The sequence below is a fragment of the Euprymna scolopes genome, chromosome 3 (genome assembly GCF_053919585.1).
Source record: "Euprymna scolopes isolate OS-2025 chromosome 3, ASM5391958v1, whole genome shotgun sequence".
Taxonomy (NCBI): domain Eukaryota; kingdom Metazoa; phylum Mollusca; class Cephalopoda; order Sepiida; family Sepiolidae; genus Euprymna; species Euprymna scolopes.
This window is the reverse complement of record NC_136484.1, coordinates 75,698,746-75,722,332: the sequence shown is the minus strand read 5'-3', so window position 1 is coordinate 75,722,332 and position 23,587 is coordinate 75,698,746. Positions and strand designations below refer to the sequence as shown.

At 37.7% G+C, this 23,587-nt stretch overlaps 2 protein-coding genes across 4 annotated transcripts in view; one reads left to right on the top strand and one right to left on the bottom strand.

Moving 5' to 3' along the window:
- The window catches only part of LOC145256286 (metabotropic glutamate receptor 7-like), a 183,166-nt gene that overhangs the window by 61,613 nt on the left and 97,966 nt on the right, over positions 1-23,587 (top strand). Inside the window, exon 7 of one of the 2 annotated variants that reach the window (XR_013863965.1) lies at positions 20,592-21,364. The exons of the other annotated variant lie outside the window; for it this stretch is intronic. The gene's annotated coding sequence lies outside the window, so the exon portion shown is untranslated. Of the gene's footprint in view, positions 1-20,591; positions 21,365-23,587 lie in introns of those variants that run through there. 2 annotated transcript variants of the gene reach the window in all.
- The window catches only part of LOC145256293 (small conductance calcium-activated potassium channel protein-like), a 76,177-nt gene continuing 74,060 nt past the window's right edge, over positions 21,471-23,587 (bottom strand). Inside the window, exon 3 of one of the 2 annotated variants that reach the window (XM_080115025.1) lies at positions 21,471-22,578. In XM_080115025.1, the coding sequence (XP_079971151.1) occupies positions 21,670-22,578 (909 nt within the window). In that variant the 3' untranslated portion in view covers positions 21,471-21,669. The remainder of the gene's footprint in view (positions 22,579-23,587) is intronic. The other variant, XM_080115015.1, reaches the window with a different exon arrangement.

The window sequence follows — 23,587 nt, the reverse complement described above, 5'->3', positions numbered from 1 at the left end:
AGCGTTACAAAATAGGTAAAAAATTACAAAATAAGTAAAATCATTTTTAAGTAGGTAAAAACATTACAGGCCAGGTAATAAGTAAAAGTCTTACAGAATAGTAAAAACATTGCGAACTTGTTACAAAATATTACAAAATAGATAATAACATTTCAAAGAACATTAAGACATAACAACGTAATAAATGCATTACAAAATAGGTAAAAACATTATAAAGTAGAAAATATCATTACAAAATAGTTAAAACTTTACAAATAGCTAAAAATGTATAAAGTAGTTAAAAACATTACAACGACTGCAAAAGCATTACAACAAAATTAAAAACATTAAAAAGTAGGTAAATACATTATAAAGTATGTAAGAACATTACAAAATATGTAAGAAAAACAAAGTAGATAAAAACTTTACAAAGAAGGTAAAAATATAACAAGGTAATAAATATTATTACAAAATATGCACATACATTACGAAGTAGGTAAAAACATTACAAAGTAAGTAAAAAAGTATAAAGTAGGTAAAGCCATTACACTGAAGGTAAAAAGCATTACAAAAAAGATAAAAATATTACAAACTGTTTAAAAACATTATAAAGTAGGTAGAAGCATTACAAATTCAGTAAAAACATTACAAAGTAAGAAATACAAGTACAGAATGTGGTAAAACATTACGAAGTAAAACATTTCAAACTAGGTAAACAATTACAAAGTAGATAAGACAATTACAAACTAGGTAAAAGCATTACAAATATGTTAAAAAAAGCATTACAAAATATGTAAAAACATTACTATAACGTGATTGACTTAAGGGACAAATTTGCTCCCCATTGGGGAGGTTGATACCCCCTGAAACCTGAGAAAGACTTGGTAAATATACTAAAATTGTTTAAAATAATCCCGGACAGCAGCAAATATCAAAAGTACTTGAATTAGAAGATATAGATATATATTTTGTTTTATTGGCAAAGTAAGATATATATTTTATTGTTTGAAAAGCCAGATATATATTTTGTTGTAAAAAAAATCCAATAACAGGAAACGTCAGAATAATGTAGAAACGAGATTGTACTTGTTGGCCGGAGAACACCTTCAGACTATGACTTCCTGAATAATAGGGATTGACCCTGGAGGTCATGTGAACGGATGTCATTTTTGGTTCCAGATTTCAAAACTCAAGACTATGGCTGAACTACTCACACGCAATTTAGATCTGGAAATTCCCAGATATGTAGCTGATTCTGATTGGTTGAATGGACCACCGCACCCCAACCCGTCCCTGAATATAAAAACAAGCGCCCAGTTTTTTTTTTACACAGATTGGAGAGAAATTTTGCGCCGAAAATCTCGAGAAGGTCCAACTCCCAAAATGCCCCATGACTCCTCCTCCAACCGCCTGAGTGCTGTCTACGAAGAAGAAAGATTTGTGAATCTAAAAATCTGCGAAGAACTGTAATTTTTGTGAAATTAATTTTTAGTAGACAGACCCCAAATTGTTTGTCTTCTTTCTTTCTGGCCTATGCGACTTTCACGATTTGCTTTCAGAGTAATCCGACACAGCGGAGTTTAGAATTCATGTGGAGAGCTCCCAGCAGACTAGACATCACGATCCACAGTTTTTGAAGAAGATCAGAGGTCAGCACGAGAGACCAGGCCACATTACAAAATAGTTGAAAAAAAAAACTTTACTAAGTAAGAAAATACATTACATAGTAAATAAAAACATGACAAAGTAGGTAAAAACTTTCCAAAATAAGTAAAAGTATTACAAAATAGGTAAATATATTAAAAAATTGGTAAAAATATTATGAAGTATGTAAAGGCATTACAAATATGGTAAAAAATTTAAAAGTAGGTAAAACCATTACAAAGTAGGTAAAACCATTACAAAGTAGGTAAAAGCAATACAAAGTAGGTAAAATATTACAAAGAAAAAAACTTTACAAACGGAACAACTATACAAAGTTGGTAAATATATTATAAAATAGGTAAAAGTATTTCGAAGTAGGGAAAACTTACAAACTAAGTAAAATATTACATAGTAGATAGAAACATTACAACGTAAGTAAAATCATTACTAAAAAGATAAAAACATTACAAAATATGTAACTACCTTCCTAAGTATGTGTAAAAAATTGCACAGCAGGTAAAAGCGTTACAAACTTGGTACAAACATTACAAAGTAAATAAAAACATTAGAACGTAATTAAAAGTATCAGAAAATAAGTAAAAATTACAAAATAGGCAAAAGCATTATTAAGTAGGAAAAACATTACATTAAAAGCGTTACAAAAAAGGTAAAAACAATTAACAGTATTTATAACATTAGAAAATCGGTAAAACATTACAAAATTGGTAAAATATTAGACAATAGGTAAAATCATAATAAAGTATGTAAAAGAATAATAAAGTAGGAAATATCATTACAAAATAGTTAAAAGCAGGTAAAAAAATTTATAAAGTAGGTAAAAGCATTACAAAGTAGGTAAAAACATTGTAAAGTAAGAAATATCTCTACAAAATATGTAAAAATATTAAAAATGGCAAAAACATTACAAAGTTGCTAAAAACATTACAAAGTAGGTAAAAACATTACAAAGTTGGAAAAAACATTACACAGTATGTAAAAGCATTACAAAACAGGTAAAAACTTTACAAAGAAGTAAAAACATTATAAAGTAGGTAAACGCATTACAAAGTAAGTAAAAACTTTTCAAAGTTAAAAACATTACAAAGTGGGTAAAAACATTACAATGTAGCTAAAACGTTATAAAGTTAAAAACATTACAAAATAGGTAAAAACATTACAAAATCATTACTTTATAAAAGTTAAAATCATTACAAATTATGTAAAAACGTTACAAAATTTGAAACATTACAAAGTAGGGGAAAAAATTTAGTTTAATTGAGTCTGTCGTTGCAGTTCTGTAGACTCGTTTTCACGTCTGTCCCATCTGCTCCAGTGGCCTGTTTTTATAAAAGACAGAGTCCTCCAAATTTGCATATTTGCCCGAGAGCGCACGAGATTTGGCGAGACTGCATTGTTACATAACGCTGCAGGCGCCATCTTTGACCGTCTTGGACCCTTTTCAGCATCATGACGCTGCGTTGGCAAAGCGCACACCGAGGCTGTTTAAGAGGTAAGCCTGCGTTCCCACTATTTTCGCCCCCCCCTCCGATATCATCATTACAGAAAGGGTAAGGACTTCGGGTGCTTCTTTGAAAAGGGGACTGTGGGCTTCGTCCTTGCCTGTGCTTTCATCTTTCGTTCGGTTTCAGGGTCGGTGAACCTAAGGCTGCTAATCTCAGAGTCGCTTTCCGCGTAACCCAGAATGATAGTTCACTGGTCTCGGATCCAGTCTCACTCTCATCGCCGAGTGGCGGCTGCGCTTGTAATTTCAATCAAAGATCCTTGATGTAACGGGGCACCCCGTCAACCCGCACCGATTGCAGGCTGATCACCTCAGTAACATGCCCGGTTCCATAGCGTGTGGTGCACTTGTTGCAGGGGTTCTTAACCCAGACGGCATTCCCTTCTTTGATACTCTCTCTCGTCGCCTCCGGCTCGGGCAGTGGGCTGGTCTCCATGCCTCTCACCCTGACGTGGTACCTGTACAGTGATTCGGCTGGCGCGGTCGAGGGTGAAATGCCGTCCTTAGGAGTGACATTATAACAATAGATCGCCTCAGGCACCGCACATCCCTTCTTAGCTGCGATGGTCTTGACGGTCCTGTGGTTTCTCTCAATAATTCCATTTCCCCTGGGTACATTGGCGTACCGAAATTGCAGACGTATATCCTAGCTGTCTGCGAACTGTTTGAACTACTCACTAACAAAGGCAGTGCCATTGTCGGTCAGTATCTCAGAAGGGGACCACGTTCGAGGAAGACACTGTCCAGCTCACGGACAATGGCAGCCGAGTCCTGCCAGTGAAGAGACCGCCACAATGCAAATCTAGACAGTCCACAATCGATGAGCGTCAAAAAATGCCCGCTGTTGCAGTGAGTTACATCTATTGCGAGCCTGTTCTAATTTCCTCTCACACTCAGTTTTCCCTTCTTCCACTGGACGGATGCTGGATCGATCAACCGACAGATTTCACAACAGATTTACACGTCCCTCTTTGACACATAGGGGTCGACCAGCCTGGCGAAGTAAAGGGTGTCCGCTTTGGCAATGGGCATCAGCAACACGGTCCGGGCTAAGCCGACGCCCAACCGTGGCGCAATTCACAGGTGCCGGTTCGTCCACTTCTTTCGGTAGGTTCAGCCAACAGCGTGGCACGCTGGTCAGGCGATCAGTGTGCGTCTGACAGGACTGCATCAGTGTCACATCTACGGCGAGGTTGAATTCCTTGATGATCTCAGTCAGGGTAGCAAGTCGTCTCCGTATTAGCATTTCGGCCAATGCCTTCGTTGTCAACCGTGCTTTCCCACTCAAGGCATCGGTTATCCACCGATGCACGCACGTAGAGTCTGTGACGATGTGTAGCACGCTGTCCTGCCACTGAAGCGCCAGATTTACCCCTTTAAGTGTAGCATCAAGCTCAGCCAGGTTTATGTGCCCAGCGTCATTTTCTGATCGAAGCCAGCAGGCATCTTCTATGATAAATCCGTCGACCGCTAGAGCAACGCCAAGGGCAAGTGAACTAGCGACCAGCCAAACTGTAAAATCGCTTCGTCGACGCACCAGATCCCTTTCACAGGGTGGTACTCAGTCACTCTAACCATAGCTTCCACCAGCATGCTTCGTAGGGAGGGGTCGCGCAACTCATCGTACCACCCCGTTGACATGGAAGTCGCAGGTCGCTTTATGGCTGCCACCGCCACCCGGAGCCACCCACACACGGGGAAGTGGCCCACCAGTTTTCTGCAGATGGAAAAAACGCTCTGACGCGTGATGTTGGATGGAACTCCCCAGCAGAGTCTGTCTGCGCTGCCGCTCACGTGCAAACCAAGAACTTTCGCTCCATCTTGCAGGCACTCTGGCTCCTTGCACGACAGCCCGAAGCTCTCAAAGTGTTCTTTCACCGCCTGGGCAGACATGAGGCTCTCGTTCACAAAAATGTCATCAATATACGACGACGTCGCCTGTTGCATGGCTTCATCCTGACGCCGGATCGCCTGCATAATCGCTGTCATAATGTTCGGGGCCACGTTCCTGGTCAAACAATAGTGAGTCCTTTTGATCTCGCCTGTCTGGAACGGCCACAGCGATTTCTCGACCAGTATAAACAGATAGGCTCTTCGCAGGTCCAGGATTGCTGTGTACGTCCCCTGCTGCCGCCACTCCCGCAGTTTATGTGCGCAGACATCAGCCTCTGCCGTGTGTGAGTCGACGTGTTCATTGAGTTCCCGGTAATCTATGATGGGTCGGACCTTCTAGTTATTCTCTTGCCTGACGGCCATCAGGAGGATCAACCCCCTTGGTGGCCTGAGCTCATCCTCTGAGTACGGAAACAGCCAGCCATTATCTATCCAAACCTGGAGTTCTGCCTCGTACTGCCCCCTGAGCCACGCGGGAGACAGATACTCCGTCAGCCGATTCCGCAAGGACACTGGTGGCTGGTCGCCCGACCACTTCCAGGTTGCAGTCCATGCGTTTGTGCCCTTGTTGTATTCCACGTGGAAGTTGGGTTCATCAAGAGTGATTGCCCCGCAGACCTGCGTGGTCTACGGCGATTCCACCCAGCTGTGTAATAGTGTCCATTCCAAGCTGTGTAATAGTGTCCATTCCAAGGTCGTATCCAAGAAGCTCCCTGTCAACCACCAATGCTTTCACAGCCACCGGGGGGGGGGGGAACATCGCCAACGCTTATATGGGCAATGCTCACTCCACAACACACCACCGAGCCTCTGCCAATGGTTAATACTGGGACCTTCTGTTTCGACCATAATAAGTTAAGGTAATAAATAAAAGTAAGGAGACCCCCTAGAGCACTAATACAAAGCCTTTAAGCCCCTATTTATTTTATTAGATGTTAAAATATGTCTGTCATAGCAAAGATTGTAACATGCAGGCACAGAGTTTTAGTATTTTTCCTATTCTCTATTGGTATGAATGTGTGTGTGTGTGTGTGTGTCTCTCTCTCTCTCTCTCTCTCTCTCTCTTCATCTTTATTTCTCCTCCTACTACGAAACCATCTTATTAAATGTAAGGTCTTAAAAATGAAAAACATCTTAAATTTTCAAAACAAAACTTTTAAATAATTTTCTTCAAATGCAAATATTTCAATTCTATAAAATAAAAAGTATATAGAATTATAAAAGGGACGAGTTTATATCGGTTTCATTAACAAATATTCATTACATAACGAGAAAAACCAAATAGAAATTTAAAACATCCAACAACAAGAAACACGGTCAATTATACTCCTCACAAAGCAAAAGATTAGAAAGAGAGAAGTAGAAAACATTTTGTATCCTAGCGCTTTCGTGCGAGGACAATTTCAATTTTTGAAGTTTATTGTTTATCATCTTGAAGCAATACTTATTAAAGCATACAAACGTTGCTGAAAAAGACAAAGAGGTTATATAATCGATGGAGTGGGAAGAATGTTATAACCAGAACATTTTGAATGAGTAAATTAGATGGCTATAACAGTACGTACAACTTTACAATGTTAGAATCAATGAAGGTCATATTTTTCTAGATAATCCCTGTACAATGGACCCCCCCCAAAAAAAACCAAACAAACGAATAAACAAGACACCTCTCAAAGCAATCAAATAGCCCTCCTTTGAGTCTCTCGTTCACAAATATCCGAGGTTTTAAAACTGACTTTGATGATGTAAAATCTTTCCTTCTGGTAAACAAATTTACACTCCCCAATCGCCTATAATCATTTTAACATAGCCAAATACCTCCTACTCTGCCGTAAAACTCATATGCACGAACTCGAAGACTATATCCGTAATACTGTTCCATTAAATAGAGAATTAATCTAGAACCAGGTGATCAAGTGTACGCATGCTTTAGAAAACAGTGTATTTTATAATTTTTTTCCTATAACAAAGCATAACAACTACTATTGTCGTCATATATATTACTTAGTGTCACATTAATAATGTTATTATCCCTATTAGTATGCATTCACTAGGCGTTCTCACACAGGTCATCATCAGATATTACACTCTAACAACCCGAGTATTCCCTAAAATCTGGGTGACAACAAGTCTACCAAGATTCCCAGTATTCCCACATCTTTTAATAATCTTTGCAAATGAATATGCATCATAGCAACAACCGCTTACCATTCACTTCTCGCTGACAATTACCATTGGTCATCAGTAGAATTTTAGTGACAATAAGTATCCTCAACGACCCAGTCCTCTTCGCACTCATCCAGCAGAGGTCTATTAATGTTTTCATTCTTGCGTCTTTCTATGCTCCTCTAACCTTCAAATATCTTGCATCGTGTCAGTCGATGCCGACACTACAGTTTTATTTTAAGAGGAGGGGGATGTTTAACTACAATTTTGCAGTTTCAGTTTTCTTAGTCCCACATAGTGTTCCACTGTCTTTTGTTTTTTTTTTCTGTTGCAGTTTGCACATGACTACTCAACGTTTGCAACTAATGTAGATTATTATAATTATCCACTCATTAGTTTTCACACAGACCATCATCAAAGAATTCTTTTTGAGAACAACATGTGGTGTTCCCTAGAGTCTGAGTGACAATAAGTCTCCCACAAATTTCCAGTACTTTCCACCTCTTTTGATATCATTTGCAAATTAATTTGTTATCGCAACAACCGTTTACTATTGATTTATTCTTAGTAGCGACCATTAGGCTTGGTTAGTGCTTTCTGTCCTTGGTCTTTCCATGCTTCGCATATTTGGTGCAGTGCCAGTCGTGCCAACGTCAGTTTGGGGGGGTGAGGAAGGGAGAAGGAAAAGGGGAGAAACGTGTTCTGGGGTAGTTATCACCCCTATATCTATGATAGTATGGATTCATCTGGCACTATATAAGCCAGACATTTCTGTCGTCGTTAAACCGCTCGCAGGACTCGTTCACCATAATATTGTGACCCCCTAAACAGGACCACAACAGTGACGACATATGAATTCGAAAAATGACCGACGAGGATCTCCTTTTGATAAACGAATTACTTCTGTTCAACAAATTCGTTTTTCTACTTTCTTTGAAAAAGTAGAGTTTTTTCAACGACGAAAAATGACCTCACCTCGGAAAAGTTTATATTTAAAAAAATCTACAATGCTGCCTCTTGCTAAAGAATTGACCTAATTCATGTCTAACTTTTGGTTTGTGCAAGTCAGGCAAAGTTTTCAAATTTGAAATAAGATATTCTTATTGCCCTAGAATTTTTTTCTTTATCCAAAAGCCTTTATTTTTAAGCTGTTTGTTGAAAATGAACATGTTTGGTTTTAAATACACAACCCCCCCCAAAAAAAAAACAACAACATTATACTATCCAAAAATCAGCTTTTTCTTGCGGGCTAGCCGACTTTCATTTATGCAAATATCTTAATTTTTCCTTTTTGCAAGAAGCCATTTTCGTTTTACAATATATATTTGAAAATTTTTTTTATCACTGTGACCTAAAAATTTCTAAGTCGATAATCTGCATGATTTTCATGTTCTCGGTAAAAAAAACGAAAAAAGAAAAAAATGATATCAACTCTACGAAGGATCGAAATCGCATTCACACTATTACGAGAAGTCAGGACAACAACGTAAATACTCGACTTGATTTTTGCTACGAAACAGGATTTCAGTTCGTTTTATTATTCCAAATTCTTCTAAATTCAAATTTCTTCTTATCTATTTTTTCTTCTCGAGAGAGTTAAAATAAATTCTCATTTGTCTTTTGTTCTCTGCGGAAAATTGAACATTTTTTTTCTGTTAAAACCTCATGTACGTGACTTTTTTTTTCAAAATGGAAGAGCTTCCAAGGCAACTAGTTGAAATGATACATTTATAGCAAACTCAGATTTCGGAATTACAGAAAAAAAGAGAAGAAGAAAGAAGGGGAAGAGAAAGAAAAAAGAGGAAAGAGAAATAAAAGAAGAAAGAAGAGAAAGAGAAGAAGAAAAGAGAGAAAGACAAGCGGAAAGAGAAGAAGAAGAAACAGAAAGAGAAGCGGAAAGAGAGAAAGAGAAAAGGAAAGAAGGCAGTTCAGTGAAAAAATACTCTAAATGCAGACACAGGCAAAGAAAAATTGGAATTACTAACTAAAATAATAGCAAAGAAAGACAGCTACGTGTTAGACCAGAATGATTTTCCCTAAACCGCGATGTAGTCAGCATTAGAAACATTTCACTGAAGAGGAGTGGACTTTTGAAGCCTATTTTCGCAGATTTGGTAACGTATTCAGGATTGATTGTAACTCATGGAGCGAGCAGATGAAGGTTCGTCTTTTATTACAAAAATTGGGAGCTACGGAATATAATAAGTTCGTGGACTTCATCACTCCTAAACAGAGGAACGAATTGTCCTTCGACGAGACAGTGAAATCTTTGATGGAATTATACTGTCCAAAAATCAGCTTATTCCATAAAAGATGAAGATGCATCAACCTAACACGCAAAGAAGACATTCAGTCGTAAATAGACACTGTGACAACTTCGGACTATCCTCATTGACGGTCGGTAATTTAAGTCCAGATTTCATTCAAGACTTAAGTTTCGATCAAGGACGCTGAATTCAGACGCCGAACACTAAACAGATTGGAAAAGGGACCAAATATAACCCTTCCAGAATTGACTGAAGAATGCCAAAGAATTATCTCGGGGAAACAAGACTCCAAAAATATAGAGGAGGCAGGTGTAGCACACATTAGAAAGGTATGAAGTAACAAAACATCTTACTCTCCAAACAGTCAAACGAAAACCAAATATAACTCTGCCGGAAAATTCCCAAAAGAAGACAAAGTTATCCCGTTACCTATGCCAAGTAAAAAACACTAATGACCTTTTTAGGACGGACTGGATTTCAAAATTTGAACTCTGGGACTCGCCCATTAACGATTTTTGTCAAAAAGTGAACAACTTTACAGCTGAAGCTGAAAACTAAAGAAAGACTTGAATGAGTCGTTCCCCAATGTTTTTTTTTTCAGACAAACTAGGCTACCGTACAAAAATGGAGGTGAAGTCCAAGTTGCAAGATAATGCCATCCCAGTATTCAAAAAGAAACGCAGCGTACAGTTTGCCTCTATACAAAAGATTGACGTAGAATTAGACAGACTCGTAAAAGCAGGAATTTTGACCCCAGTCGACTACAGAGAGTGGGCTGCCTCCATCGTGTATGTAAAGAAAAATCGAAGGACATCAGAGTCTGCGCAGACTTCTCGACCGGGTTGAATGCAGCACTTAATGGTCATCATTACCCGCTATCTAGCTCCGAGGAAGTTTTTACAAAACTAAATAGAGGGAAAATATTATCAAAAATAGATCTGAGTGAAGCGTACCTACAGATTCACGTTGAAGAAGAAAGCTCAAAATTCTTGTGCATTACCACTCATTAGGGACTATTTAAGTTCAAAAGGTTAGCTTTCGGCATCAAAGTCGCACCAGCTATCTTTCAACAAATAATCGACACGATGTTGAGCTACGTTGATTTTTTTCCATCGGATACCTGGACGATATTCTAATGAAAAGCGAATCTATACAGCAACAAAAAAACACGTTTTTCAGGTATTCGAAAAGATAAACGAGTACAGGTTCACACTTAAAGAACCAAATGTGATTTTTTTCTCGACCAAATAAAATTCCTTGGGCCGATAATAGATGGGAATGGCGTGATCCAGAAATTTCCATAGCAAGAAAAAATATGCCTAAGCCACACGACATAGCAACACTGCAAAGTTTTTTTATGCTTAGGTAATTACTATCAAGCCTTCATTCCTGATCTGCGCGCATTGTGCGCACTTTTAAATGAACTTCTTCAGAAGTACTGTAGATTTAATTTGATGCTGTTTCTAGCTGTTTCGGTGACCACTGAGTTATGTATTTTTCTAGATTTTTTTTTTGTGATTTTCACACAATCTTTTATATTTACCAGTCCTCTTCCCCCTCATTCTTTTACACGTAGAATCGGTTAGTATCACCTTTTGGATGTAGTGCATTGTGAATAGTTGTTAGTTTCCTCATCATCTGGTCAAGATGTTTATTAATGGTTCAGTATATCTTATAAGTGATAATGTCCATGCCTTTATTCCTTTAACTAAATTTCTATTATATATTTTTGTTTCCAATGTTTAATAAATGTTCTTTTCATGTATTCTTTTCAAATATTCTCTTCATTTCTGTAAATTTTGTGGTGTCTGCTTTCAGAACACTCAAATATTTATGGGTATGATGTTCACTAAGCATGGAACTACTCAACCAAGAAGTACTTCCTCTTGGTTGGATAGTTCCATGCCGTTCGATATCCCCTATTTCCCCCTTTTTGTCCCTAACAATGCACACTATTCCAATCTTAATTCCATCTGAATATTCTCACTGAAGATTCAGGTCCTTTTCAGATTTTCCAGTTCCTTTCTGCTTTTTGCAAATAACTTTAGGTCGTCCATATACATGGAGCGGTTTATTCTTTATTCTGTGCCTATAAACATGTATCCAGCATCACCTGTAGTTGAGTGGCTTCATGTCTATGATAAAAAGTAATAATGAAAGAGAATCTCTTTATCTAAGTCAAGTGTTGTCCTCTGGCTGTCAGTTCCAGTTTCCATGTTTCTTAATAATAATAATAATCTTGTACATATTGTACATTCTTATGGATTGAATGATCATGAAAGATTCTGTCATAGCATTTTTGCAGTAAATCCATGGCATGAGTATGTTCTTTTTCCTACCTTTTATTCCCTTCAGAATATTTTGATCTATGCACTAAATGTCATGCATCCTAGTTTTTTTCATTTTCAGCATTCTTTTCTTCTCCAGGATGTAAGCTACAATGTTAAAAAAATGGTAAGTCTATTCCCTTAGCTTTGCCATTAGGATTTTCCATATGGTTGATAAACTGGTTATTTGTCTATAGTTGCTGAGATTACTTTCCTTTTTGGTGTCTTTTTACATTAAGATAATTATTTGACCATCCATTATGATTTATGGATACACCATCTCAATTTTGATTCAGTCTTTTATAAAGGGCCGTGAATTTTAAAATCAGTATGCATATAATCGATCATGTACTGATGCTCTCTAGTTCACCATATTTATTAAGGTTATCTCGAGCGTTTCTTCATGATTTTTTTGTTCCTTCTATTTCCTGAAGTTTTCGCTTGTTAGCCATTTCGCATTTGTTGTTGTCTTGAGGCTATCCCCACACCTGACTCCAGAAGTGTTTTATTTCAATCAGAACCAGTTATTTTGATCATATTATTCTTCATCCTTCATTGTTTTCAAATGTTTCATTTGTACACTGTTACACCGTCTATCTTGTTTAATATCCATTAGTTCCAGTTCTGAGGACCACAATCTCTGCTTCCGCAGTATAATTACATTACCAGTCTATTCTCTTTTTTAGTTCGTTTCTTTCTATGGATTTTAGATTGTTTTTCTGTTCCTGGTTCTAGTGGTTAGTCTGTGTCATTGTCATATCTGGAATTAGGCAAGTTACTTACCTATCTTTAATTTATGATCTTCTTGTTCTTGAAATTAGAGTAAGCAACATTCATAGAATGTCGACCGAATCTCCATGTTGGCCTACAAATGAGTACCTGCCAATATTAGCACTCAGACGTTTCGAATCCCACGGCTTTTATCGTTATTATGTAGCATTAGTTATGTTCTGGTGCATGTAGCATACTTAGTTTACCTGTGATTATGTCACAGGTATAGTTTCTATCCCTAAAAGACGACCACATCAAGAAACGATTATGAAAACTATATATTAAGTATCTCCTTAATATAAGTTCTCTAAGCTCCCCCCTCTTAAAAAGATGATAAATTCCTCTCCAATATTTACATGACAAATCCAGAGTAAACATGAAAACGTAGTATTATATTTAGCTAAAATTTACACTATAAGGGATGTTTCAAGAATGGTATTAAAACACGAAACAGGTTACTAGTTGATATTTCAAAATATTATAATTATCAATCTAGTCTTTTGTCTTTTATCATTTAGTAGTGTCTTCAACTGCATCCATGCTAAACTAAGGCATGATAACACTTAATATTTTTTACCAACTTATTTCTTTTTTTACTTGGAGGGTCGCCATTTACCAAGATCCGGATGCCACAATAAGAGTTAAGTGTTAGGTAGATATTGAGACAAAATCAATACAGTAGTCTGAAAGAGTGTGATAAACTGAAATGAGCATTAAAAGATAGTACAATTAATAGGTGTAAGTCATGGTGAAACTTTGATAGGACTAGATTATCTAAATGGACGACTCAATAGAACTATGTTCACATTAGACTTGTTATAGCCAGCCAGGAAGCACGCAAACCGTATTGCGTTCCACAGACCAACAGTTCTAGGAGAGAAACTTTGACCATGAAATTTTCGCTTAGTTTGGGGCACAGATAAGGAGTAAGTAAAAGTCGATGCCGGTAGTTTCAGCTAGGCGAGTATTTATTGTGAACGTTTTATGGGGAGGGACAATAGATTAAAGCTCAGTCGAACACTTACCATAAAAATCAGTAGAGCAGAGATAAACTTGCAAAGTCTCTTTTGTGAGAAAGAGGAGTAGGGAGATGAAAAGATCATCACCCACTAAATTTCGGAGATGGTTTTTTTAAGGCTAGAAATGGTACTCTTATGAACTCCTCCCCAGATGCTGCAACAGTACTCCATCTTAGGACGTATTTGACTTTTGTACAAGTAGAGAATTGCGTTGGGAGTGAGGCACTTTTTGAAGCGATGACCGATCCTACAATCTTTCCAGTGATTTTGGCAACGGATCTCATGTAGGTCATCCATTTTGGGTCAGGAGTAAAGGTTATTTTAGCTGGGGCAAAGCGAGCATTTGAACGTTACTGGTGAAAAGATAGAAGTTTGGTTTTGGATGTATTAAAGGTAGCCATTTTTTGCACATTATGCCACACGCTCCAAGTCAGAAAAAAGAGAATCCACAAGATTTTGATCTTTATTGGGCTTTGAAGTGGTGAAAAGATAGAAGTTTGGTTTTGGATGTATTAAAGGTAGCTAGCCATTTTTTGCACACTTGTTGCCATAGATGGTTGTATTGTCTGCATAACTGTCGACGAATAAACGAAGAATGGGAGGTAGTTGATGAAGATTAGGAAGTTATTTGGGCCCAGAATGAATCCCAGAGGTACGTCAGCGTTAATACGGTGACCGTTGGATTTTTGCCCATCAACGACCACTGTGGAAATCTTATGATGTAGACCTTTGTGTCAGGCTCTATAAATGCCTTAAATATGTCAAGAGCTATTGTTCTAGAAACGAATCCTTTGTCGATAGATTCACTAATCCTGTGCAAAATTACCGTCAGCACATCAGCAGTTGATCTTTCAGAACAGAAACCATATTGCGTGCCACTGAATAGGTTGTTTTTATTGAGATGGTTAACAACTTTTCTCTTTATCACAGACTCAAGCAATTTACTTATTATGCACAGGGGTTGATTGGCCTGTAGTAAGATGCAGAAGACCGACCCTTGTATTTTTAAATACTAGGCAGACTGTTGTAAATTTCTTCCAGTTACTTTCTAATCAGATGCATATTCAAGACAACAAAAAGTACAAATAAAAAATGTTAAAAAATGATGATGATGACGATGATGATTTTCTCCAATATCCCAAAGACTTACACATATATTACATTTGTCCTACTTATATAACCTTCCTTCTACCCGTCATATTGAATGAGTGCACCCGACGCTAACCTTATCCCCAGAGACACTTGAGTTGTCGATCCGGAAATCTTATAGATTACCCTCCTTGATTATTAATGTGTTAACACATAGACACAAGCTAGTACAGAATGCATGTTATTGACCACTTGGGCATCCATCTTTGTATACTTAGATAATTTTATTTGCTTTGGATTGTCCTTTTTTACAAAACAACATCAAATGATTCAGTTGATAGAATTCATTTAATATATATACTCTGATAAAGATATGTGTTTCCTGAGATGTAATTGTCTCTTTCCTTGCTTCTAGTCAATAGTCATGTCCCATTGGCTTTTTATGCGATTCTGGTAGCTTCTTTAGTTGGAATGTTTTGTAAAAGTGTCTAATCGCTTGCGTTTGGTACACTGGTCATTTGTACTTACCTGTATTTAATCCATGATATTCTTTACCGGAAATTAGCTGGGTCAACATTCACGGGATGTAGATCGGCTCCTCCTTGTTGGCGAGAGAGAATGTTCCTATTAATAATGACTTTCATATCTTTCTTATTGTTGTTGTATAAGTTAAAACCTTTGTTAGCAATTTGTTTGAGAGTCAGCAACATGGGCTACTAGGAGTCATCAAAGATTTCTATTTGAAAACAATTTGTGGTATTCTCTGAAGTTTCAGTGATAACAAGTCTCTTCAGATTTCTCATACTCTTCATCTCTTTTGATAACATTTGTAGATGAATTTGCGTTATCGCAACAGCTACTTACCATTGATTTCTGGTGGCGACCATTGGTCTTCACTGGAATTTGGGTGTCAATAAGCCTACCTCAGGTCCCAGTCCTCTTTGCACTGATCCAGCGGAAGTTTGGCTAGTGCTTTCTCTCCTGGGGGTTTCTATCCTTCTTGACCCCTCTTCAATTATTTGGTGTGGAGTCAGTTTATGGTAACCCACACAAGTAAATGGAAGGCAGAGGCACAGAGGGTCAACTTATAATTATACCGTTTCAGTTTTCATGATTCCATGTGATGTTCTTTTCTGTTTCACATCTGTGGCAGTTTCTATATGTCTGATTTGTGCCTGTAGCTTATGTGTGTTGGACTCTCAATTCAAGGGGTTTCCTTAATATTTCAGCCATTTTCATTAGTGTTATACGTTGTATCTTTTCAGCCACCCCTCTGATTCCAATCTCTCCCATTCTTTTTTTCAAGTTTGTTGGTATTATTCCTAGTGCACCTACTATTAGTGGTGTTATCTTGGATTTATTCATCTTCTATATTCCTTTGAGCTCTTTGGCCAGTTTCGTGTATTTTCTCTGTTTCTCTGTATTTTTGATCTTCACTCTGTGGTGTGCTGGAACGGCAAAATCTACGATTTGGCAAGCCTTTTCCATCTTGCTAACTATTATGACACCCGGTCTTCTTGCTTGGATGGGTTTATCCGTTTGTATGTACATGCCCTATAAGATTTTGTGACTGTCGATTTCTAAGTACTGATGACAGTTTATGCACATACCGTTTGTCTAGGTGTTCAAGATGCAGTTGTCTGCATAGTTCCCAATGTACTGCCTCCCTTGAACGTGTCTATTTTATATTCTTTTTGGGCTAGTTTGTTACATTCGATTATTATGTGGTTTATTGTTTCGTCACTTTATCTACAAAGTCTACATTTGCATTTTCCTTGTATTTTATCGATTTTTGCTTTGGTGTGATTGGTTCTAATTGCGTTATCTTGTGTTGTTTTTATTAGGATTCAGTTTCTCTGTTTGGGTTTCTGTATACTACTGAGGTGTGACCGACAGACGTGTTATAGTAAATGTCTTAAAATGGTCTCGGGAAGATATGAAGATGGACCAGTCATTAGGGTCTGTGTAGCAAGAAGAAAATCATACCTGAGATGTTGGTCTGGGTGTGGCTCCTTTCTTTTCTCAAGATGATCTCTTCACCCTGGTGGCATTCTGGTGGGAATCTTCATCTCTTTGTCCTCAGGGCCGCCTTTCGACTTAAGACATTTATGAAGACATTTATGAAGGCATTCATGGCAGACACAAGAAAAACGACACGCGACACAATTGTAATATATATATAAAGCATAACTAATTATTTTATTGTACACGATATATTTTACAAAAACTTTAACAATTAAAAAAACTGGATAATCGGCTTTTCAAAGCTAACTAACCTAACTAGTATTGAGGGAGGGGGTGCTCCCCCCATTTACGGAGAGACAGAATATGCGTCTTCACTTCATGATGGTCGTGCAGGAAAAGAGAGAGAGAACTCTAGGAAAGGGAATTATTGGAAGGCGTTTTTTTGTATCTCTACGCACATGGCCAAATAACCACCCGGTCATGCTGCGGAGTTTGTTAGAAACAGTGGCACAAAGAAATAGTGCCACATCTGTTATGGTGTTAAATGGTAATAAAACGAAAGGAACACAGGACTTTTAGAAACAAACATGTATTCACATATATTACAGGCAAGGCAGGTTGAGCAATACCATTCCTCAACTGTTGGGCGTTTGCACACGACCTCCTTGGCCGCGTACCAATATCTGACTGGTAATATTCAAAAATCCCATGGAGGGGCATCTTCAACACCCCATCCCAAGCTTTTTGTTCGTAAAAGCTGTCACTACCTTTTCGTTTTAGGGTTTACTATCAATGGATCGGTAAACTTTCTCGTACTTCAGGTGTTGGTTGAAGAGGTCAAAAGTTTCGAAGACAGTGTCTATTGACTCATCTTCCAATGGTGGACTGTCGCTGGTTTCAACTGATCGACATCTTCTTAGTTGGTTCTGGTGTCATTTGTGGGTATATGTTGGTCCTTGGACGATATATACCATGTCACCGACTCTCTTAGTAATTGTATTCATCTCCCAGAATGATGTGTTGTTTTTATAACTTTTGAAAAATACTCTTTCACCTGACATGAAACGTTTACTGTGTATACAAGTGGTCATTAGTGGCCTTGACTTTTTGGGTTAAAAGCTTGTCAAAAACGGATCTCACATTCCGCGCAAACATCGTTTTTATTTCCCCGTCCGTCCGAAGAGTGACAATGATGGAATCTTCAAACGGATCCCTTTTCAATGGTATCGGCCTAGATAGACTATCCGCATGGCTAATTTGATTCTCCTCAGTTTTTTCAACCTCCTTAGATTGCTTTGGCTTGGGGAATTCTTTTGGCGCGGGTTTTTTAGCTTCTAGCTTTATAGTTTCAGCTTTTTTGCCTCCTTTGGCAGATTCCGTTGAAGCTTTCTTTTTCGATTTCTCTGTTGCTGCAAATGGGACGTTTCGTTTCTTCTTGAAAACGGGCAGAGTGTTTTCTTTTAGTTCGAATCTTGCTATAGCCTTTGTACATTTTCCTAGTCCTGGTGAGAATACTTCTGGAAATTCCTTTTTTAACTCATTCTTCAGTGTTGCGCTTCCGTAGACGACTCTTCTACCCTATGACAGAATTTATTCATAGGTTGGTTCCACAATTCGAATCGCTTCATCCAGTGAGTACCGAGCATACACTTTCACTTTTTTAGTAACACCACTTAAGTTTACCTCAAATTCTCCTTTATCGCCTGTCACAACTCGAACTGATTTGTTCGTCTTCTGCATGGTTGGTTTCCTTAGCCTTTTCCACGTTTTAAGGTTAATGATGGACAGATCTGATCCGGAATCCAATTGTAGATGCACAAGTTTATTTGCGATATTAACTGTGACATGCTTACGCCGGTTCTTATCCGAATCCAAGTCGGGTCTGTCGGACGCTGTTCTTGTCCTTGTTCTTCTTGCACTGGATCATTTTGTGTGGCCCTTCCTGGCACATTCGTCTCAGTACTTATCTTTGTAAAAACATTGACTCGACCAATGTTTCCCACTGCAGCGATAGCACGGGTCTTGTGACTGGGCGGTACTTATTAGGTGTAGCCTGAGTTTTCTTACTTCCAGCTTTGCTTTTTCAGGATGAATATTTCTGATCTGAAGTTCGTCCTTCTAATGAATGTTGCGCCTGACTCTTCGACGTGTCTCGAGTTGTTCATTACTCAGACTGCCCGTTGACAATCCTCGGCCAACTTTTGGAGGGCGAGGCCCTGTTCTCTCTAAAGTCTAGAGAGAACACGTTGTCTAATCTCAGCGTTTTTGGATGAGACTAGAGCCTGCGCCAAAATTAAACACTTGAAGTCATCTGCCGATAAGTCAGACGTAAATCATCGCAGTGTTTATTTACCACGGACGCGAAGGTCAGGTAATCATCGTCGTCGCTTTTTTGCAGGTTAAAACACTTCCATCTTTTATGAAAGAGCGTAGAATTCGGGCTGAACAGTTCGGATAAAAGTTTGACCGCTTCAGAGAATTCCAATTCACTCGTCTTCCTGTGGAGAATATAATCCACAAACTCGCTATGTTCTGTGGTCCCTAATTTCCTCCAAAGTAGGCGAACATTTTAGCGTTGCTCCACGTTGATAGTCCACTCCACGGTGAATAGGTCCTCATATCTCCGATAGAAAGCGTCAAACGTCCCATCCAACTCCGGTTGGTAGTTCAACATTTCTATAGCATCCCGTATTTGGGAAAAAGCAAAGCTGCTGTCCCTGTATTCCGTTCTATCGAACATTTTTTAACAATAGCTCTTCTTGTCTATGTTGTTGGAGCAGCATTCTCTCCTCCAACGCTTGTTGCCTCTTAAATTGTAACTGGAGCTGTTTATCACGTTCTTTTAAAATTTCCCCAGCCTTCTGCTGCTGGTCTATCTGGGCCTTGATAAGCTGTATTAATACTGCTTTAACCTCCTCCATCTTGTAATGCCTTTTCCAAGCGCACGAAAAAAAAAATTTCCGTTTTTGACTGGAGAAGAGAGATAAAATAATAATAAAACAAAGAAAATGTCCTTTCCTTGTGTGTGTGTGCCTATGAGGAGGGAGCAACGTATCCCTTGCTTCTTGGTAAAAATAGAGATAACCTAATATGAGGGTGGACAAAAAAAATTTACTTGCGAAACAAAAAAAAACAAAAAAAAAATATACTTTGATACAATACAGGTTGCAAAAGAATAAAAATAATTGTGGAATTGTCCGAAAGTTAACCAAAATGACTAGTTTTTTTTATGTGTGTGTGTGTGTGTGGGGGGGACTTGTCCCCATGAGGATGAAAAAAATTTTTCATTTAGAACCGACAGTTTAAAGTAGAATATTTCAGAAAATTCAACTCAATGAAAAAGTATTTACTTTAATCCAAGTAAAACGAAATGGGGAAAAACATTTATCTCCCGTTAAAAATTTGCATAAAGTTAGAACCAAAAAGCAAAGGCAAAAAAAAACAAAACAAAACCAAAAACCAAAAAAAAACTTTTCTCTTCATTTGAAAAATGTCCAAATTTGCATAAGAATAAACAGTAGACAAGTTACAATCAAAATTGTTTTCGCGGTGAAATTGGGTCAACATTTTTCTCTTTTTTCCTTTTTTCAATAAGCAACCAAATTAATTTTTACGGCATTAACAAAAATGCGTTTGTTACAGTTCTTTTCAATTTATATATATAGACAAAGATATTACTTACAATTGAGTTGATAACTTTGTCTTACGTTCGTTTCTGTTTTTTGTTTTAAGAATTTTGTTTTTAGAAAGTAATTGCCAGTCGAATTCTTAGCTTGTAATCCGAAGTTCTTTTGAAGTCAAATTAATTTCATTTTTCTTCTTTTTTTTGTGGTGTTAACCCGTGTGAAAGTCGAATCCGTACGTCGCCAGTTGTTATGGTGTTAAATGGTAATAAAACGAAAGGAACACAAGCCTTTTAGAAACAAACATGTATTCACATATATTACAGGCAAGGCGGGCTGAGCAATACCATTCCTCAACTGTTGGGCGTTTGCACACGACCTCCTTGGCCGCGTACCAATCTCTGACTGCCGGGCACCGGTACTCGTTACTGGAAGTGACGTCATCAGAGGAAGTGAAGCCATGAGATAATCCATGTCCAAGTGGTGATTTAGCCATGAGCGTAGAGATACAAAGAAATGCATTCCCAGAATTCCCTTTCTAGATCGCTCTCTTTCTGCACGGACCGTCATGAGGTGAGCATGCATATTTCTGTCTCTCCGTAAATGGGGAGGGGGAGCACCCTCTCCCTCAACACTAGTTAGGATACGTTAGTTAGTTTTGAAAAGCCTATTGCCTAGGTTTAATTGTAAAAATTAATTATTATGTGTATATTGTATTGTAATATATTTTTTTGTAAAATAAATAGTTAAGATTATACAATATATATTACAATTGTGTCGCGTGTCGTTTTTTGTGTCTGCCATAAATGCTTTCATTGAAGAACGAAGCGGCCATGAGGAAAAGGAAGATCCCAACCCGAATGCCACCAGGGGTCAAGACGTTTCCTGGGAGAAGAAGGAGCCACACAGCCACATCCAACATCTCAGGTATGCTTTTCTTCTTACAGACCCTAACGACTGACTATCTTCACATCTTCATGAGACCACTTCTAAGACAATTGGTGTAACATGTGAACCCATTCACATCCCATTGACCGGCTGATCGTGTTATAATTATTCTCATGAAACTGCCCATATTTTTGTATCTTTTATTATGTTTCTATTATATAGTTTAGTTTCGAGAAGTTTTCTTGTTCTTTTATTATTATTATTTTTATTATTATTATTATTATTATTATTATTATTAAAGACTTGAAAAACCTATATAAACATTTATCATACCACTGGTGAGAATGCTGATAAAACATATATCAATATAAAGAACAATAGACAAACAAACAACAAAAAAAAAAAAAGAGAAAAGAGAAAAAAAAACAAAAAAAAACAAACGATGTAACTTATAAATACCCCCTTCTATAAAATTCAAACCAAAACACAGATTTTTTTTATCAAGCATACTTTTCTCTATTGATTATGATTTAAATTTCTAATGCATTTGTTCAACTCATACAAACATTTCTCGATAGAAGCAACCCTTTGTCGAATGTCATTTTGGAATACGGTATTTTGTTTCGTTATTTCATTAATGTCTGAAAGAGATTGATGTAAATCAACCAACTGAAGCTCCGACTGTTTTATCTCAAGGTTCATAGCACTCGACTCTCTCATTAGACGAACAGCCACAAGAAATTTACGCCGATGTCGAATTATCTGCGAGTCGACCTCAGAATTACCTTTTTTGCGCAGTTTATAAATTTTCATGGCTTCTTTGATGACATTTGCGGCTGCGTTTCTGTGAACAGTCTCCAAACGCATTCGTCGGATAAAGGAGTATATGCATTTTTCAGCCCGCGTCAGTTCCAGCTTGTTGGACAACACAGCAACCATCAGAGCCACGATCCCTACGCCTGCCAGACCGGTTATTACTGAAATAACGCGACCACATGTGCTGACCGGAGTTATATCGCCATAACCGACCGTTAGGAAGGTTATGGCGATTAGCCACATAGTTTGCATAGGTGATCCATCATCATCCTCTGCGAAAGAGAATGTCTCGCAGATGTGCATTGCCCATGACGTGCATATAAAGGTTATAAACAAGATGATGGCCAAAACCCAGCATGGGTGGGTAGACATCAAAGCTCTGAAAATAAATTGGGCGTTTATTTTCACTTTGCATAGAGCCCCGTAACTCTGGATAGATGTATCAATGAGACTGCTGCTGTGCACGACAGCCAATCGACCAATTAGGTAAAGCCTACAGAGCATCACAAGGGAAAGGATAATATTCATTGGCACTTCGCGGTTATGGTCGTGCTCCTTGTCCCACTGGCTCATTGTCCGTTCAATGTGTGTAGCGTTCGTCCCAGTCATCTAAAAGAGTGAAGAAAAAAGACACAGATAAACATTAAGGAATCAATTGAGGAGAGAATGACGTAATAGTTAACGATAGTGATTGCAAATTCGGCATTCAGAGTTCAAATCTCATCCAGGTTCATATTTAATTCTTTTTTCTTCAATCAGAAATTGTTCACACTGTGTTTGTTTTTATTTGTCACCATTACAGCATACCGAACGTTTTCGTGTCATTTAATGCCAAAACGCAATGTCTGTTAGCAATAATTAATTACAGTTGGTATTAATTTTGGGTTCATATCTTTCCCATCAATACAAATGTATCAGTAAACACAGTAGATCATGTAGGATTTGAACTCGGAATATCCGTGTCGAAGGTATGCATTAGCTTACAATCGGATTTGTTGTTCGATAGTACATAACTACAAAAAAGGTTGCATATCAAGAACAGCAGAAAAACAATAATTAAAACAAAATAACTTAAAGCTTAAGTTATGTTAACTAAGCATTGTCATATTTTTTATATTTATAAATATTCCAAAACTTATGAACATAGAAGTAGCAGAAACGTAAGTCAGTTATGAGGCTGCGTACGTGTCGCATACTTTCACCTGACAACATATACTGAAATTCCATCAAAATATCAAAACCAAACTTTTTTAAGGTCAATGTCAAGGTCATCTAAAATGTTTTTTTTAATTAGGTAGAATATCTTACTAGTTATTAAAGAACTTTATATTTGGAAAATTTGAAAGTTAAAATTCCTCATCATTCACCCAAAATTTAGAACCATATTAGTAACAATATGAACCAAGTAGCGAATCTCTACGATGAACAACACCGAAGTTATCGCCAAAATTGTAAGTTTTATATTTTTCATCACCTTGATCTTAACCTTTATCCTTTGGCGACAATTAGTCAAGCGATATAAACACAATCATACTTAAAACTCCGATGGAAATGATCTTTGATGGTAACATGGTTAATGGCATGAACTGAAAACCTGGATTTGCCAAGTTCGAATTCA